Source organism: Camelus ferus, chromosome 6 (genome assembly GCF_009834535.1).
Source record: "Camelus ferus isolate YT-003-E chromosome 6, BCGSAC_Cfer_1.0, whole genome shotgun sequence".
NCBI classification, from domain to species: Eukaryota; Metazoa; Chordata; class Mammalia; order Artiodactyla; family Camelidae; genus Camelus; species Camelus ferus.
The window spans coordinates 89,095,156-89,114,591 of NC_045701.1; the positions used below are offsets into that span (position 1 = coordinate 89,095,156).

Here is a 19,436-nt window from a genome sequence, read left to right on the forward strand (position 1 = left end):
TAACACAAAGATTTTAAAATTCATTAGAGACCGTCTTGAAATCACTGATATTTAAATTGAAAGCTGCTCGTCTGAAGAGCTATTGTGCGTGTCACTACGGTGAGGCTCGGGTGAGCACTTCCATTAAAACCTTCACTTTCACAAGCTTATAATTTCACAATAAAATTTTGCTCCAGGCTTGGCTTTTGCATTCAGGAGATTTCTGTTTGAAATATATATTCCAAAGTACAAAATAAACCTGTCTGGACTAGAAACTCAGATACAAGACTGCTTTTGGTGTCTTGGATTTAAGCAAGTTCGAATAAGCTTGAAATTTAGGATCAAAAGTTTCCTTTCTACACCATAAAGGTGAGGGAGAGAAAGGCTGGAAAGTCAGTTTATGAACAAGGAGAGGAAAGTCAACTTAAAACCATTTTATTCCAGGAACCTCAAGATCACCCTTAACTAACTCTCCCCCAGACTCTTCTGCTCCAGTCAGTCATCAGATACTGTCAATTCCCCCTTTAAACACTTCTCAGATTCCTCAGGCTGACTGGTCCTTTGGCCTCCTTTAGGCAAGTAAACAAACCCAGGCTAATGTGATCACTCTGCCCCTGGGCACCCTCTCACACGCTGGACAGAAATCCTAAGGCCTGCCGAAGGACCTCATGCCCGGCTCCTGCCTCATTTTTGGCCTCATCCCCTCTCTCCCTCCCTCCTTCCCGCACCCTCCATCCCAGCTCCCATGAAAAGGCCTTTCTGTTTCATCCTCTTGCCTTTTACACACAGTACAGGAACTTTCCTTTCCCACATCTCTGCAGGGTGCTCAAAGCCAGCTTCTGGGCAATTACATTAATAGAATGTTCTACGTTTTAAGAGCACATTTTACCCCCCAATATCTTAGCTGTGAGAGAGGACAGGATGTAACTGGGGAAACTGAGGCTCGCTCAGGGAGTTTGAGTCACTTGGGCAGGTGTCATGAAATACGACTACTGAGGCTGCAGCCATTTCACCTCACACTGGCCTGGGCCGCAGAAGCGCAGGCCTCCCAGGGAGATGGCCATGCCTGACTTGCGGGAGCGGGTCCCGCTGAAATCTGTGAACAGCTTCCCTCAAGTCCAGCGGCTGTGGTCTCTGCCGGGCTTAGGCTGTCTTCCCCCTCGGTATAACCTTGCCGCCCCCAACTCCATACCTCTGCTGGTGGTATTTCCCTCCCCAACCAGATGATCTGGCTTTCAGGCCCCAACCTAGGTACCGCCTGGCACCCCAGGCATCACGGAGCTCAGGGAGTGGTCACCGCTTCAGTCCATCACTTCTGTTCTTCATCATTTCCTGCCAGCTGTCTTCCTCCTGCCTCTACTGTAACCTCCTAGAAGGCAAGGCCCTCGTGTTACTTTTCTATCTTCTTACAGCATCTACCACCAAACTGGGGCAGAAGCAAGCATTCAGAGATATTTTAAATAGGTAGTTATTTGACTTTTTAAAAAATGTAAATGAATACTACTATAATTTTTTCCCTGATGAGGCTGAATGTGAATAAAAAGAAACATGATACCCATGCTATGTTTTCAATTACTAATATTTAGAACTCACTTTTTCTTTTAAGCTGAAAGAATAAAATCAATCTGTGAAAGGACAAAAGTACCCAAACTGTACCCCGTGACAAAGCTGGAGGTGGACTAAAGAACACGGTGGGCCTGAAAGTAACAGCCTCCAAAACTGTAACTCGGGCTTAAACTGTCAGTAATTGTAGGGCATTCTGCTACAGTCATATGTGAGGTGAAGATGGCCAGTCACTTCCAGGAGGAAACAGTCAGGGAGAGGGTCAGGAGGAATAGATATGGCCTCAGATGGCCACACACCAACATGCAGAGGAGAGTGGGTCACTGGAGCAGACACAAGTCCCAGGGCCATCAGGAAGCCCTGGCGGAATGGACTCACAGCGGACGGAACACAGCAGCAGGAGGAGATCCAGTGGGAAGGTGATGGAAACCGGCCCAGAGTACACCTGCAGAGAACTCGGGATCTGAGCCCTCTAAAAGCCTGGCTGCAAACACCGGGTGAGAATGAAATAAAACCAGAAGCGGACAGTGCTGCTCAGTACATTTCACGTGACCTCATCTTTCGGAAAATATCTTTTTTTTAAACAGAGAAAAGAACAGTAGCCCTAGAGAATATAAACCAGTCACGTGTACAGCTGCTTGATTAAGTCTGCTAAAAGCAGAGGATCTGAAACTCCTTCCTCACTGCAAGTTTCACATCTTAGAAGACAGAGGAAGAAAGGCCAGCACACGGCGTCCAGGGCCACGGAGTCTTAGGCAGAGCGACGGCATGTTCTGTAGGACTTGGGACAGTCCTCATTCACATGGCTCCCATCAAGGTCAGTGTCTTGACAAGGACCTTTGTGAAAACTAGACAAAGCTGCCAGTCTGTGAATGCAGCTCGGCAGGGACTTGGCATGCGGAGTGGAGGACGGGTGGGACTTCGGTCACTCACCTTGCACCAGGGCCCAGCCACATGAGACTCACACGTGGGGAGCTGGAGGGCAATCGGCTCCCACTGAACAAGCTCTGCCCGAGTCACCTGTGTGCTGGGTACTGTGCCGGCAGCAGGGCCACACTGGGACCTGGAGAGCAAGGTCACTCCAGGGGAAGACACAGACAGTAAGTCAACACATCAATAAATCAAAAGCAATCACACTGGACACCAGAAATTAACACAACATTGTAAACTGACCGCACTTCAACAAAAATCTTTTAAAAAAGCAATTACAGAGAGTGACGAGTGCTATGAAATAAATCAACAGCATACTAACTGTGATGGCTAATTTTATACGTCAACTTGGCCAGACCACATGCCCAAATAGTTGGTCAAACATTATTCCGGATGTTTCTGTGAGGGTGTTTATTGGAGGGGAGCATTTAAATTGGTGGACTTTGAGTAAAGTGGACTATCTTCCCTAAAGTGGGTGGGCCTCATCCAATCAATTGAAGGCCCAAAGAGAACAAAGATTGACCTCCCCCAAGCAGGAGGGAAGTCTGCAGCAGACAGCCTTCAGACGTGAACTGAAACGTCTGCTCTTTCCTGGGTCTCCAGCCCACTCTGTAAATTTTGAACTTGCCAGCCTCCAAATTGTGTGAGCCAATTCCTTAAAAGAAATCTCCTCTTAAATACATGCATACGTCCCATTGGTTCTGCTTCTCTGAAGAGTCCTGACTAACACACTGACTCGGAGGATAAGGAGATCTACTTTACGGTGAGGGAAAGCCTCACTGGGCCTTCAACATCTGAGCTGAAACCAACAGACTGAGGAGGAGGCAGCCACTCACAGAGCCAGGGGAAGTCCCTGCAGAAAGCGAGCAGACGGCAAAGCCCTGCGGCCGAGAGGCTGCATAAGACCGGGGAACTGACTGCAGCCAGGGGGGTGGGCTGCAGGGATGCGGAGGAAGGGGTACCAGCGATGCACCTGAAGACGGGGAGGAGGGCCAACTCGGCAGCCCTGACCTTCTGAGTTTATCCCAAGTGTCATGGGACCCAGCGGTACAGTGCAGTTTATGTTAAAAAAGGATCTCTGTAGCTCCACACACAGAGCTGGACGGGAGGGGTCAAGAGGGGAGAGACCCTTTGGAAGGGAGGACAGTGGCCTGGACTGGGTGTCGGTCATCACTGGAAGGAAGGTGAACTCTGAAGTGAGAGAAAGGACCCCCCCAGCCCCCAGCCACTTTAAACAAGTCCAAAATGCTCCAGATCAAAAATACAACAAAACAAAAAAACTGACTTGAATATTGAAAGATCTGGTACCTGTGACCACAGTCATTGCTGCTGGTCTCTGACAGACCACGGAAAAGCAGAGGGCGGCCTGGACACAGGGAGCAAACAACATGCCCACAAAGAGGGAGAATCAAGCCGAGGAACACAGTGGACATCCACTCCCAGCCCCTGCAGGGTCCAGAAGAGCCCTAAGCAGGTGAGTGAGTGACAGATGGGTGAGTTCTGGACCCTGAGTGGGCAGGGAGGACAGCACGGGCTCCGGGAACTGGTCCCAACCTGCGACCCAGCCCAGTACACCCACCCTGGGGCTCAGTGGGTCTCTCCTTCAGGGTAAAGAGGAATCACAGCTCTCACTCGCTGCTGACGGGAGGAAGCGAGCTGACGCCCTGTGTCTGACCAGCTGTCTTCAATGCTGTTTGCCGCTGTTTCAGCTGCTGGCTGGTGGCTTCATTCACTCAGCAAATCGTGCCTGGGCACCTGCTGCGCGCTGGGCACCTGCCCGCTGCAGATGAAATAAAGCCCCTCCACCCCGGTGCACTAACACCTGGTCAGGCAGGCAGGCAGACAGACACTGACGCGCTTCAGGAGAAGAGGGCACAGCGAGCTCGGGGGCAGCGAGGGCCGGGGCCTGTCCGAGGCGATCTCCAGTCACCACTGCTCCCGCTGAAAAATGACAGAAAACAAAAAGGGCCTCCTCCGCTTCTCAGCCAGAAAGGCTCTTCCTTCTCTGAACTTCCATGATTTTCTTTTTTTAAATCTGTGCCCTTAAATCTCACTTTTTACTGACTTAATTATACAGACCCCAGAATGCAAGCTTCTGATCAACCTTGTAAACCGCTGACTCCAAGCAGCTGCATCTCACGGAGAGGTGTTTGCGGAATGAAATGGGGAAGACAGAGAGGAGGACTCATGGCAGAAGACGAAACCTACTCTTTGGCTCTAAAAGTTGGGGGAAAAAACTATGAGATGAAGGTTCCAGAAAAGCATATTTTGCCTCCATATAAGGAATGGCTCTCTAAGCAGTCTGCTCACCTGGGAAGGAAGGGCTGCCTTGTAAACTCGGACCTTGGGCAGGGACCGTGCTCTAGCAGAGACCAGAGGACGGGCTAGGCAGACCCCGCAGAGGAGCGCAGGGCTGGAACCCGTCTGCTGGGCCGCGCTGAGGAGCCAGCTTCTTCGTCTCCACGCAGCCTGGCCGGCCAGCACCCATGTCTCATTCCTGCAGATAAGGGAACTCAGACGCCGACTTAGCCAGACCAGTTTACCCAGTGGGGATGAGCTCAGACACAGGAGGAGGCATTCCTTCTTCCCCAGGACACTGAATCCTACAAGGACAGCAGGGCAAGGCTACTTTAAAATGACTGCATCACATGGGCACTTTTTTGGATAATTGGCCCAGCAGAAATTTGCTCTAAAACTTCTATGACAGTAAAAGATGTGGTCCACTGGGTCTAACCCACCAGGGCGAGAATGAAGCACTAAATACTCAAATCAGCGAGTCGGCCAGCACCAGTTGTAGGGGTCAGTATGCGGTGCAAATGCAGAAGGCGAACATGTACGAGCACTGGCAGCGGAGCCCACCGCCCCTGGGCTCCCAAGTCCAGGGAAGTCAGAGGGCTGGGCCTGTGCTCACGTCTCATCGACGGCACCTCATAAAACAAGGGCAACAGAGCACCCAGGGCCGTCATCCCCAGTCTGAGAAGACTCACTCAACAACCCTTCCGTTCAAGCAACCATCCTCACCGTCTCCCTGATGTGGGTCTGTAACTCACTCACCGGAGGCCCAGCTCGATTCGCTCCTCCGCGTGCTTCTGAAACGTAGGGGCCGGCACGTCCCGGCCACGTGGCTGCGTTCAGCTGTGAGAGGCCCCGGCCTAGCGCGATAAAAATCCTACACTAATAATACGATCACTGATGCTGCCTGTGCTCTTTCCTCCACTGTCTCTACTCCTCCTCCTGCTTTCACGGCAACTGTTCTCCCCAAGGAAGATGAGGAGGATCCAGAGCGGCTGAGGGACAGCTGCAGCCTAAACCATAATTTCTTCAGTCATAAGAAAGTGCATGCGCAGCGCAGCTCTGAGGGAAGCCGCGGAACCTGGGCGTCAGCATCAACCAGCACGGGTGGTCACCGGCATGCCTACCCGCTCGGAGGAGGTTCCCCCAAGAGTGCTTGTCGGAGGCCTCAAAACACAGAAGCAGGGTCCTGCTTTATCACACACACTCAAAACAAAAAATAATACCCAAAAACCCCATCCCAGAGGACAGGGAATGTGACCACTGGATACAGACCTTCGGGACTAAAGAACAGCAGGTTTCAAGAAAGATTTAAGCTTCTTCTGTTTTTAAACTTGTATCTTCACAAAAAGTTCTATTGATCAGACTTGTGGGAAAGACCCAGGACTGGTAGGGCAGGGGGTGGGGTGGGTAGAAGGAACTGTAAAGAGGACGGTCTGTGGAGACAGACAAGGGAAGTGGGAAAAACATTCTCTAGGGTCGGGGCTCTGGGCCTCAACCCTGACTTGCTGCACAGCCTCACTCCTCACCCGCACAGCTGGGTGGTGCCGGCTCCGGGGGAACTAATCAAACCCCCAACAAGCTGGGCACGGGACGGGAAATTTCTCCTGAGTCTAACTTGGTTAACCTGCCTCAGATTCTTACGGGAAGGCAGTAGTTTCTGGAATAAAAGGCGAGAAAGCTCTCACAGTGCCAGACACACAGTCCGCGTAGCCATAAATGCTAATTTCCTTTCCTTCCCGAGTCCTACCACTAAGGACATGCAGGGAAGGTCCTGCACCTTGAGGTCTGTGGCCACACCCACACTGGTGCTTCCACCAACACACACACCTGGATGACGTGTGAAGCAAGAGATGGGGGCAATCTACATGCATCACTTTGTTGGACTTCCATTCCTAACCCTGATTACCAAAGTCAGTTGTTCTCAAGGGGCCCAGGACCTTGAGTCAGGTAACCCAATGAGCAAGGGGAAGAAGGCTGTGGTTCACAGGAAGGCTGCCAGAAAGCAGAGCCGGCGGGTCAGGTGAGGGCAGGAGACAGGAGCATCCCAGCAACACGGCGGCCCGGAGATCCCAGAATCTGTACCTGGAAAACTTCTACAAGAAGACACAGAGCGCGGGGCGGCCACGCCTCCCCCTGGTACAGACACACCACCAAATGTGACCTCCACTAATCGCCAAGGAGTGCATGTCACCAACAGGACACGAGGGACGGTTTTCCCCAGTTAGAACCAGGAATACAGAGGAACAGTGTTTCATTGCTTGAGTCGCTGAAAGGCTGCTGAAACAAAAACTGGAAAAAACAGAAGAAACAAAGAACACCAGATTCCCAAGGTGAAGTCTGTATCTATTTGAACTGCTGTAACATTTATACAAAACAAGCAAAAAGTTACAAACACAAATCAGATTTTTAAAATGATGTATCTGCAGCATTTATAAAAACGGTGAAAATTAAATGCATGTTTAGAATGAATAATTTACCAGACTAGAAGCCTTAAATAAGGACAATACTCACGTACATTTAACCCAAATTAATAATGCTCAAGGTCAGCTCTCAGGAATAAGCAAGGACATGGGTCAGTGTCTCAGCAAGACAGCCCGAGGCGCTAACAAAGATCACAGAGGCACTGGAAACGCTCCAGAGAATATGCAAGCCCAGAGTGATTTTCCTAAGTCCCAGTGTTTCCAATTTTTTATATGATTAAAAGTCGAATTGGTAAGGAATTTTAAAAAGACAGAGAGAGAAGACCACCAGCTTCATCATGGCGTCAGGGGAAGGCTAGCGGCCCATGGCTTCCTCTCCAGGACCCGCTCCCACCTCTGTACACAGTGAGACTGAGGCCGGACAGGCCCCTTCGGGAACTGGAAGAAACCTCAGCAGGTGCCCTGCGCAGGCCCAGGGGACGACCTCGCTGTCAGGAAGGCCATGCGCAGCTTTCCATGAAATAAGAGCCAAGAGAGATTTTAAATAAGACTGCTCTGCCCTTCAAAGTAGACAATTTCTTTGTCCCAAAAGTAAGACCAGAAAGAGCCGGAGAGACAGATTGCGTCCCGCCAGCCCCCGTTAGGGGGGGCTGGGGTCTGGCCGGCCTGCTCCGACCTGGCCTGGCCACCCCACATTCCCACTGCTCACTTGCAATGGGAAGGGTGGATGCCTGCCTCCCCCCCACAGGATGACTGTCAGGACTAGAACCCTGAGGAGGGAAAGTCACCCCGATGGGGTGGCTCTGTTCCCCCACAGCATCTTCTGTTAGTGACCACAGGTCCCTACGATGCGCTCAGGAGCCACTCCCCCCTCCCGGTAAGGCCTGTCCCCTGGGGCACCCAGCACAGACCACTGCTCACAGGACAGGGTAAGGCCCGGCCAACACGGCACAGCCTGAAGTCAAGGGGCATCATTCTCTCCCCACCATGTCCCGCTCTCCACCAGCTCTGTCGCTGGAAGAGGTGATGTTCCCCAAATGCACGCACAGCCCTGCCCTGCCATGCCACTCAGGCACCGGCGCCCACCCGAGTCCATGCCAACATACATGGCCCTCGAGCCTCGGGCTGTCGGAGTCTTTAAAGCACGTTAATGCCCAGGGGGTTCGACTAGAATCTGATGCGCGTTCCCGAAGGCCTTGTGCATGATCAGATTTCTCTACACAAGTGTGAGCTTCAGGAAAACACAGGTACATCCGTCTCTGGCAGTCCACCTCTTCCTGGGTGGCTCTATCAGAGACCAGAACAGCGAGAAATGGGGCAGCAGCTGTCCGCCCAGCCACAACTACCACAGGATGCCAGCAGCTAAAGGTGGTATCTTCCTCTGCCTCGTGGCGGGCCCTGTTTGCAGCAAGTGCAGCCCTGGCAGGGTGGGAGAAGTTGCCTGCTCCAGGAGGATAGCCAACTTAACACCCCCTGCCTCCATCCTGCAGTGGGAGGCAGGAAAAGTGGAAGCCTGCTGCATGGACGCCTGCCTTGAAACATAATTCACAGCACTTGACGCACAAATGAGCTTCTCCGTCAACAGCCCTTCCCCTGGACCTCTCCAATTTGATCAACACAAAAGAGGACACCCAAGTTAGGTAGAATAAATCACTTAAATTATAAGATCAAAGGAAAAATAGTAATTTTAGAGCTATGCCTCTATTCTGTCAAACCCCGTACACATGAATTTACTTACAAGAGCATCATATTCAGTCTCAGCAACACAGAAAAATGTTCGTGCCCCAGGACAGCTCTTAGCCTTGGGACGCGCGAGCACCCACATCGCCCGCCTGGCCCACTAGATGGGATTATCCACTAAACAAACCGCACATTCACAGGATCTATTAACTTCTTTATCACTGACATGGGTGTGAAATATTTGGGCTGTCACTCACCTACATTAAGTCAAGATATGATTTGTTTCCCTTTCATACAACCGCACTGCTTCAAAGTTGGGTTTAAGCCAAGTCCCACTCCCCCACCCTCCCAGCCCCACCTTCCCACGGATTCCTATCACAAAACGAGTCCCGCATGCAGAAGTCCCAACTTGGAGCCAAACTTCGGAACACCCTGGTCTGCTGGGTGTATTTTTATAGGTTGAAGCTCTGCAACTGTTTTCAAGGCCAAGTTCTGCCCCCACCATCAATCCTCTCCTCTCCCCGGGCCCCCAGGTCACAAACTGACAGAAATTCTACTGCCACTCAGGTTCTCAATCCACACAAGCCTTTTCCAGCATGTGGCTGAGCCACAATGTCTAAATTTAGCTTCCTGAGCTGGGGTGCTGACATTTCTCTACCATTAAGCTGCAGCGGAACGTTTCACCAGCAGGTGTTAGATCTCAGTGCAAGGTAGCGCGCAGCATTCCTGGAGTCTGAGGCTTCTGGTTACATTCTATCACCTGTTGAACGCCTAAAGGACACACTGTATTCTGCACAGCTCAAGGAGATTACAATGTAGATGTAATGTAAAAACCTTAAAGAATCATAAAGCCAGAGCCACACTGCACAGATGAGGACAAGCAGAGGCCTGGAAAAACTTCTAAAGCAACTCTGTGAAACACGGTAAAGACAAAGTAACCTGAACTAACAAGGCCACACACTAAAAAGCCGTTGCCCAAGAAGACACGCTGGGACGAGAGAGCACAGGAAATTCTTCTTCTAGTTTTTAGGCAACAACAACCAAAGAGAGGGAGAGAAAAAATAAAATAAATAGCACAATGCAGAGAAAGCCACCTGCAGGAACTTAGAACTACTAGGTTAGTACTGGCGCTACCGCTCCTCTAGAACAAACACCCTCAAGCCCGGAGCGGTGTGCAAGGCTGCACCGGCTGCCGCCGCTTCTGCGTCCCTCTCCCAGGGGCTGGGGACCGCCACCGGACACACGGACTCAGTCATGTTTGCTGTCACACTACTGGTGCATCAGGAGACAGTGGCTGGAGCTGTGGCTGGCAGCCCTTCAAATGAGCGGTCAGCTCACAAGAAAAAGAATGAGTTTCAGTTCAGATGCAGAGCTCGGTACAGGCCCTAGGAAAATGACTTTAAATTGGAAGTAATAATGAAAAATTGCAAATCAGGTTCTGGGATTTGGGTCCCAACATGGTATGCTAGGGTTTGTGATATAGCCCACAGGTACAGCTTTCTCTGGAAAGATGGTTCCTATGACCCTGAAAAAGGTTAAGAGATATGAAAAGGGAAAGGGAGGGGAGGGGACGGGAGGGAAGGTCAAACCAAGGGCAGGTCACCAAACTGAAAATGTTAAATATGAACTGCTGTAATCCTGCTCACTCCCCCGAGTGACAGTGCACTGATGATGTGATCCATGTAGTAAAAAGGAGCGAACGCCCAGGATCTGAGCCGGGACACACGTGAGGAAGATGCACGGTCTGGTACTGAGGTGAGAAAACAGGAGGCTTACAAAATAACAGCAGTGTAATGTTAACGTTCATGTTTACTCTGCACTGTTACTGAAGACTTCTATAAGCAAGGAGAACATTCTGGGACTAGAAACACAGCTAGATTCAGAATATGATATTTAAACAATAATTTTTGTTTAAATCTGTTTTTCTTTGTCATGAATCCTTATGCAAAAACTTTCTACTCCACAGCCTACACCCTCCTGGTTGTCACAGCAGCATGGCTCCTCCTGGGCTGCCTGGAGCTCCTGTTCCAACAGGCTCTCAAATCACCGATCAAGAAATTTTCTGCAAAAGCTCATTCTGATGTATTTTCAATTAGTAATCATCCCTTCTGCTGCCTATTTTCACTAATGTTAATTGACTGTCACATTTCCTTTTTCTGAAAAAGAACCGCCCCTAGATTGACCGCATCCTGGGGCTAATGGCATTGACTCTGCGGAAGCCGAGCTTCCCCCGCTGGAACTGGGTTCCCGGCGACACCCAGCGGCACATAGGGCCACGGGAGAAGCCAAGCTGCTTCCCTGCAATGCCAGCCTGACTTGATGGTGAGTCATTTCACACGATTTTCAAACTACAGCAAACGTTTACAACTGCATGAATTTTTTAATACTTAAAAACGCAAGACCAAAACCCAAAAGTAAGAAAAGCAAGAGATTTCAAAGCAATTTTGAGTTTGTGACGGGCCACTTGGCTCCAGTCCCTAGTCTTGCAGGAATACTCTTCGCCATCCTTGGCCGACAGAAGTCTTTGAGTAGGAAAGTTCTGATTCTGCACCTGTTTTTTTCTTTTTACCTTTTAACCCCCTTCACCCATTTTAAAAGTCATGACCATTATTTTCAAATACTCAAGATTGGCTTAATTATGCAAAAAGACAGCATCTGATTGGGAATTTTGCATGTGGCTATACCTTGTTTCACAGTTATTAATTAAATTTCTCAATAAAAAAGGAATAATAAATGAGTAAAAGGGAATAATGGATAGATCCATTAATGCTTTAAGACTGTGGTTTTTTTTTTTTTGAAGGATATTTGTATCCATTATAAGTTATGCAAATTGTTCTGGTTAGTCATATGGCAATTGTATTATTCTTAGAAAAAGTTTATTTCTAGGAGGTTCCTTAGTTCCTGAGATGTTCACACTAATACTATTTGCTACCTAGACTGTGGTATAATTCAGCCACCTTAGCATCATCTAAAGGGGTTTATTTCAGGGGGTTATTAGGAGATCTGGCATAAGAATAACATAAAACGGTTCCATCTGAACAAAGAGAGTATTTCAGTGACTCACAGTCATTGACAATCTCACTGAACCTTGAAGCAAAACTGCAAAACTACTTCGTTAATACTGAAATAAACAGACCAGTGAGTGTATAAAAATCCAAAGATTGTTCACGCCAAGACAGCTGTCAGGAGACTCAGCACCAATCCAGAATCCTCGACCTGACCACAGAGACGATACTTCTCAGGACAGGCTGCTGGCAGCTGCCACCTAACAGCCCCGATTTGAGTAACACATTTGTGAAAAGAGCTGGTTTCCAATTTGTTGCCTAACAATGGAAATGACAAAGGCTTAGACCTGCTCAGGTCAGCTTCACTTTTAATCACTGAAGATACAGGATGAAGAATGAGGAATAAAGGCACAACCCTGTCAGGTCACGAAGAGCCACATTAGACTGCAGGATGGGAGGTGCAGACTAACTGAATAATCAAAGTTGTGGTTTGGCCCCATTAATATTTTTTTTAATCAAGCAAACTTGAAATAAATGCTATATACATACTGTATGATAATTCTTGAATTTCTGAAGTTTAATATTTAGGAAAACAGTGATTTCTACTTGAAGACAAGTGTCATATCTTTTTAAAATATATTTGAAGTATTTGATATAGGGAAGGATACAATTTTGGGTGTAATATTCTTGTGCACTAAACATGCTGTAAAGTTATATGACGGGCACACACACATACAAATCCATTATTTCCTGTAGCAATGAAATGAGATTACCATTTCTTGCCAATATGACACAGCAGAGACAGACCATCTGAGGAACAACCAAATCAAGCTCAATTCAGGTTGCCAAATTGCCCAAAGAAAAGGGAAAGGGAGCAGCTCATTTTCCCTCTCGCCACATCTCAGGCACAGCAGCCCAGGAGCTGATTCATGGGCAAATGAGAGAGTCAGGAGGCTGAGACACTCCCCGCTCTGCGCTGGAGGGACCCGTGACACTGGCCCTCGGCCATGTCAGTGCTGTTAACTGGGAAGGACAGAGAAGGCTGGCTGAACTGCCCACACACAGAAGGGAGTCATCAAGAGAAATTCAAACGTTCACAGCCTCGTAGAGCTTCCTATGGACACTTTCACTCAGAACTAATTAAAATTAATATAATACACAGCACATTTTGAAAACCACAAATTGTCAATTTTACTATATATTTGTAGTAAAACTGACATATATGTATAGTAATATATATATATGAAGAACCCACAAAAAGACTTTCATTTTCCTGGAAAATTTACACATGGAGTATCCTTTGTACTAGACGGTATAGCTTCCAAAATTCCACGGTAACCTTTTGTTCTCAGAAAAATGTAGTGACTTTCGTAACTTAGGAACCAGTGCTGCTTACACTACCACTGGACCCTGAGGAAGTCAGACAGACTCAAACCATATTTCAGTGGTGTGTCTGTTAAAACAGGCACAGCAGACTAGATGTCTTTTAACTTAAAAAGCAACGTGTTCAAGTGGCACATTTAGGCGACCAGCACCCCTTCCTCCCCACCCTGTCCCACATGCTGGCAGTCGTGCACAGCGGCTCACCTGGATGACCTTGTAGAAGTAGGCGTACTGCCGAGCTGTGTTCTTGTACTGGCTGAGCACGTCGTGGATGGCCTGCGTGGACTGAAGGCAGCGGACCTCGTCCTCCTCGAAGTAGAGCGGGGTGTCGTATTCGTTGGGGAGGGTCTGAATGTAGGGCTGCCAGAAGGAGTTAGGGTCGGCTCGCTCGCACAGCAGATGAAAGGCCAGTGTGATGTTGCCCATGGCTTGAAGAATCCGGTCTTGAGAATACAAGGGCCCTGAATTAACCCAGAAGTTAACGGCATGAGTTCCACAGACCACTCTACACAGTGTTCGTTCAAATTGTATATTAAAGTTACAGGAATACCTCAAAAGTCTTATAACATTTAAAGCCAGGTGTCCCTTTCTTTTGACATTCTACTATGTCAGATTACAAGCATGGAAAACACTTCATGGGAATATTTCACTAGTTGAGAAAACAACCAAATACAGCCCTTAGCGCCACAAAATGAAATTTTTAATATTTTATCATTTTTGCTTTGCTTTGAACAAACAGAAATTATTCTCACCCAACACTGAATTTTTAGCAGATTCAACAGTCATTAGTAATTTTCGTGGAACCCATAAAAATAATTCTTCTGCCTAGGAGAAAAAAAAATGAGAAAATAGGAGAATCTTCAAAACATGTTACAATTTTCAATCCAACTGTATGTTTGGTCAGAAACCTAATCACAATGAAATACAACTTAAGGCCTGCCTATTAGGACTTCATTTCTAACCATCAAATATATTTTCAATGTAAACATTTATGTTACAGTTAAATGAGCAGAGGCATGGTTTCAAATCCTGTTTCCAAAGAAAAACTATATATACCAAGAAGAAAATCCAAAAAGGGACTTTCCACTTAAATTTGGAGCAAATATAACAATTTGGGATAGAGTGCAAAGCTGTTTATTTATTCTTTGTTGTACTTTTATTAAGCCCTAAAAACAAAACACAACAAAATTCTACCTCCAACAAAACCCCTGGTCTGCCAGCGTGAACTGCTGTTGAGTGCTGGAAGCTAGAGGAACACTCCTTCCACTACCTGTTTGACCTCAAAGTGCGTGTTTACCAGCGAAAGCACATAAGCCCACAAGCCGTATTTTAATTACAAATTTTTCCCCAACGTATTAATCACATTATTTTGGCAACACAAGATGTTTCTTTTCAGGAATCCCTGTATGTGTATCTGTCTGCTTAAAGCACGCACTGAACAGCAGTACTTTGATTATGGTGATGGTATCATAGGCATCTGCACGTGTCCAAACTCATCAAAGTGTACACATTAATGTGTGCAGTTTTGTATCTCAATTATGCCTCAATTGAGCTTTAAAAACTTAAAACCACGCACAGAGTGAAGACAGTCCACAGCTGTGACAGTCCGGGTGGCGTCCGCACTGGCGATGCCTCTCGTCTGACACAAGAGAACAACGTGTGACATCTCGTTTACTCTTGCCTTCTACCAATGTCTACTATTTAAATTATTTTTACATGGGCCTTGTCTCTTACTATAGATTATAAGCATCATGAAGGAGGAGACTCTGGTTTGGGGGGAAGCCTGGTGTATAAGCCAGGTACTTGCTTTTAACAGCTATCTAATAAACCAGTGTATGGCTTATCAATGCGTCACTGAAAGGTAAACTACAACTTGACCAAAACTGTTGCTGGAGGTTTGAAGGGACCCAAATAAATAACATCCATTTCCTCCACCCCAACTAAACCAACTGAAGAGACACAAGAATACAACAGATGGTCACCCAAAATATCACCTCCCGAATCCCAGAATTAGACAGGCTCCCCCACCTAGTTACAGGCAGGACTGGAGCCCCACAGGCCTCCCCACGTGCGGCCTGCCCTGTAAAACTCTCAAGGTGGAGCGAGCACAGGGAATGAATGCATGTGGCAACCGGCACACACAGAGAAAAGGATTAAGTCCAGTTCCTTCTTCCAAAACCATGAAACACTGTCACACCTCCTCTCTGGGAGAGGCCGAGGAGATCAAGAGACTGCTGCTCCCTTCATCTGGAAGGAAGGACCAAGAGTGGAGAAAAAGCACCTGTCCCTTAGCACGTGGCTGTTTCTCCTCTCCTCTCCCATCACCTCTGCTGTTGCCATCTCAGTAAGTGGTACCTCCAGCCACTCAGTTATTCTTTACAGAAAACTGGTCCACATCCTCAACCCTGCCTATCACAGCCAGTCTATCACAAGGGCCTATGTGCTCTCCCCCAAAACACCTGAGCCCACATCCTTCTCTTCATTCAAATCTCAAAACCTGCGAGGCATGATCTACGGTCTCCTAACCAAGGCTCAGAAATGTGACCTGACTTGCCCCACTCACTGGTTAACAGCACGGTTCCAAGAGGACAAGCTGGCGGGGGCCACCTAGAACACCAGACGGAGGCTCCTCCGGACCCACGTGGTCAGCTGGGAGACTGCTGGGCAGGGAGAGGGAGCGAGGGCTGCATGCTGCCGAGGTGCCCACAGGCTCAGAGCCGGCCCCCAGCATCTGCCACCAGGTCCTGTGTCCTCTATGCCACACGGTGTCCAACGCTCCCAGACCGACAGCTTACCTATCAACTCACCTTGATATCTCTTGTTGCTCTCAATCCAAAGCCCTCTTCTTTGAAGTTAACCATTTCAAAACCCTCGACAGAGGCTCCATTTTCAGAGGCCCATTTCATTAGATCAGGAAAGTAATCTTCTCTTTTTCCATCAAAAGTAACAGACAGACCTGAATCAATCCATATTTTAGAAAACAAGAGCTACTTTTAGGACATATATCATTCACGCTGCTCTAGAAAATAAAAAAAGGAAGCATCGACAGATGACTGGATAAAGAAGATGTGGTATATTTATACAATGGAATACTACTCAGCCATAAAAAGAATGAAATAATGCCATTTGCAGCAACATAGATGGACCTAGAGATTATCATACTAAGTGAAGTAAGTCAGACAGAGAAAGACCAATACCATCTGGTATCACTTATATGTGGAATCTAAAAAAATGACACAGGGTAGAGGGTATAGCTCAGTGGTAGAGCACATGCTTGGCACACATGAGGTCCTGGGTTCAATCCTGAGTGCCTCTGTTAAGAGGGGGAAATAAACAAACAAACAAATAAATAAATAAAATTTAAAATGACACAAATGCACTTACCACGTATAACTGAAAAACTGTGCTCTACACTGGAATTTGACACAACATTGTAAAATGACTATAACTCAAAAAAAAGTTTAATAAATAAATACATAAATAAAAATAAAATGACACAAATGAACTTATTTAAAAACAGAAACAGACTCATAGACATAGAAAACAAACTTATGGTTACCAAAGGGGAAAGTGGGGGAAAAATAAATTTGGAGTTTCGGATTTGCAGATAACAAACTACTATATATAAAACAAACAACAAGGTCCTACTGTATAGCACAGGGAACTATATTGAATGGCTTGTAATAACCTATAAAGGATATTTATAAATGTATATACTAACCTAAAAAAGAATATATATGTAAATGTATAACTGAATCACTATGCTGTACACCAGAAACTAATACAACACTGTAAATCAACTCTACTTCAATCAAAAATACATATATATATAAAAGGAAAATATACATAACCTGGAAAAAAAAGAAAATAAATAACAGGCCACTGGAACTAACTAGCAGGAAATAGTAATAAGATTCTAATCTTGAAAAAATTAAAACTGACTACCAGAAAATCACAGTACATGTCTTAACAAGTGACAGGAAAGGCAATTACAATCCTAAACTCCCTGTCAGCTACAGAGAAATAGTTAACTGATCCTAAGTCATAGGAACATTGGCTCTGTTAGGTAACACTGGGGTCTGCTGGGATGGGGGAAGCCTTCATGCCCACTGCAGATTTCTAGAGCAACCTGCCACCTCTCACATGCACATTTTTTCTTTCTTTCTTTTTCCTCTCTTAACAGAGGCACTGGGGATTGAACCCAGGACCTTGTGCATGCCAAGCACTCCCCTATCCTCCTGCACATTTTCTTTAATGAAATTCCCATGAAAACAAAAATCAGTAGCTCACAGACATGCACAAGGGGCCGTGTGTAAGAAGGGACACAGACCCTGATTCTAAGGGCACAAAACTGAAGAGCTCTGCAATAGGACTCTGCCCAGCAACTTTTTGAGTGTGCTGGATCAACATGTATCACGATAAATAAAACATAAAACTGCACGTTATTTTTTAAAAAATCCAACAGTATGATACCATTTCTGTAAACTGTTAAAACGTCAATTCCTACCATATATTTGTATGGGGTTGTACATGAAGTAGAAACACACTCACAGTAAAGACAAGGCCCGCGAGGGGAGGGGAGGGAATGGGTGGAAGTGTGGGGCTACAGCTATCTCTGAAACCCCTTATTCCTTTTTTCTTTTCTTTTTTTTTTTTTTTTGTATATATATATATTTTATTGAAGTATGGTCAGTTTACAATGTGTCAATTTCTGGTGTACTGAAACCTCTTATTTCTTAAAATCAAATATAAAAACCAATCAAAGCACAGAGGGAGGGAAAGAGATCGGACCAGCAGGTGGGAGGGAAGGAAAGGAGAACTTGAACTGACAAGAATGACACATACTCAGTTGGGTAGCAGATGCTTGGAGGTTATTTTCTGGACTTTTCAGCATGTTTGAAATATTCAAAAAGGTGAAAAACCATGCACACAAAAAATCATTAATTTTTTGAAGACTAAAGAGGAGGAACAGGAACTTCATCAATAGGAGGCAACGGGCACGGAGCCCAGGCACGGAGCCTGAGGCCACGCCAAGCGGGAGGGCCTGGCACGGGGTCGCACCCGGCTAGACGTGCAAAGGTCCCTGCCAAACGGAGAAAACTGATCTTGTTAGGGATAGTCTGAGACAGGATTTACTCTTCACCCACCGAGAACTAATGAACACTCTAACTTCAGTATCAGCTGCAGGAAACGTTCTCAACTCAGAACAGAAACTCAGGATATACAAAAGCTTGTCGGGGCTCCCGGTGTGGTGAGCCAGGATTAGCACAGCCCACCACTTCATGCAGACAACACGTTATACAAGAACCAGTCACCGTTTAGGGTTTGAGACCATCCAAGCCAAAGGCTGCACGTTTGCAGATACGTATGGGAGAGCAGTAAACCTGAGGGAGCAAACAAAAACAAGCCCTCTTCCCACTCACTCCCGTGGCGGGAAGTGAAAAGGGAGCCTAACGAGCACTTCGCAGCCTTTTGAACACAGGCTCTTTACTCCGTCTTCTCCTTCCCGCTTCCGTGTGGCCTGCATACAGATCCACTTTTTGTGCTTTACAGAACAAAAACAATAGGTGTATTGAATAAGCTTTTCCGAATTGACACTTGGCCCCATTGCCAACTTGGCTGAGAAACATTAAGATGTCTACTTGAATACACCCTGGAAAAACACATCTCAGGAAATATAACTATGTCTCTTCTCTAATCAAGATACATCTGATGTGGGAGGGTATAGCTCAGTGATAGAGCACATGTCTGGCGTGCACGAAGTCCTGGGTTCAATTCCTAGTACCCCCGTTAAATAAATACATAAATACATAAACAAACAAACAAACCTAATTACCACCCCCCGAAAAAAACCAAAAATAGTAAAAGAAAGAAAAAAGATACAATTGAGTCCGTCATAAATCCTGACAAGATATTAATCAATCAGTATATACTTGTGTGTTGAGCCACAGAACTATGTACTGACCTCAAACCCTAAAGGAAACATAGTCTGAAAAATGTTTAAACACATATTTCAGAAAATGAAAGTAAATGAAAGTTGTGCCATCTTAGTCCCCAGATCCAAACATTTTCCCTGCTAAAGCTCAACATTTCTACCCCTTCCAAGCAGTGACAGCATCTCCGAAATGGGAAAGATCCTGGTGGTTTCCCAAAGAGGTCTCTCTCCCAGCCCAGAAGCCCT

The 19,436-nt window shown here is 46.7% G+C and overlaps 1 protein-coding gene across 4 annotated transcripts in view; it reads right to left on the reverse strand.

The window, feature by feature from the left end:
* SETD3 (SET domain containing 3, actin histidine methyltransferase) overlaps window positions 1–19,436 on the reverse strand; it is a 68,334-nt gene that overhangs the window by 34,061 nt on the left and 14,837 nt on the right. For 2 of the 4 annotated variants that reach the window (XM_032482605.1, XM_032482607.1), the window contains exons 4-7: window positions 16,063–16,211; window positions 14,832–14,894; window positions 14,008–14,080; window positions 13,460–13,716 (exon numbers count right to left, since the gene is read on the reverse strand). In XM_032482605.1, coding sequence (XP_032338496.1) covers window positions 13,460–13,716; window positions 14,008–14,080; window positions 14,832–14,894; window positions 16,063–16,211 — 542 coding nt within the window. The remainder of the gene's footprint in view (window positions 1–13,459; window positions 13,717–14,007; window positions 14,081–14,831; window positions 14,895–16,062; window positions 16,212–19,436) is intronic. The other 2 variants (XM_032482606.1, XM_032482608.1) reach the window with 1 other exon arrangement.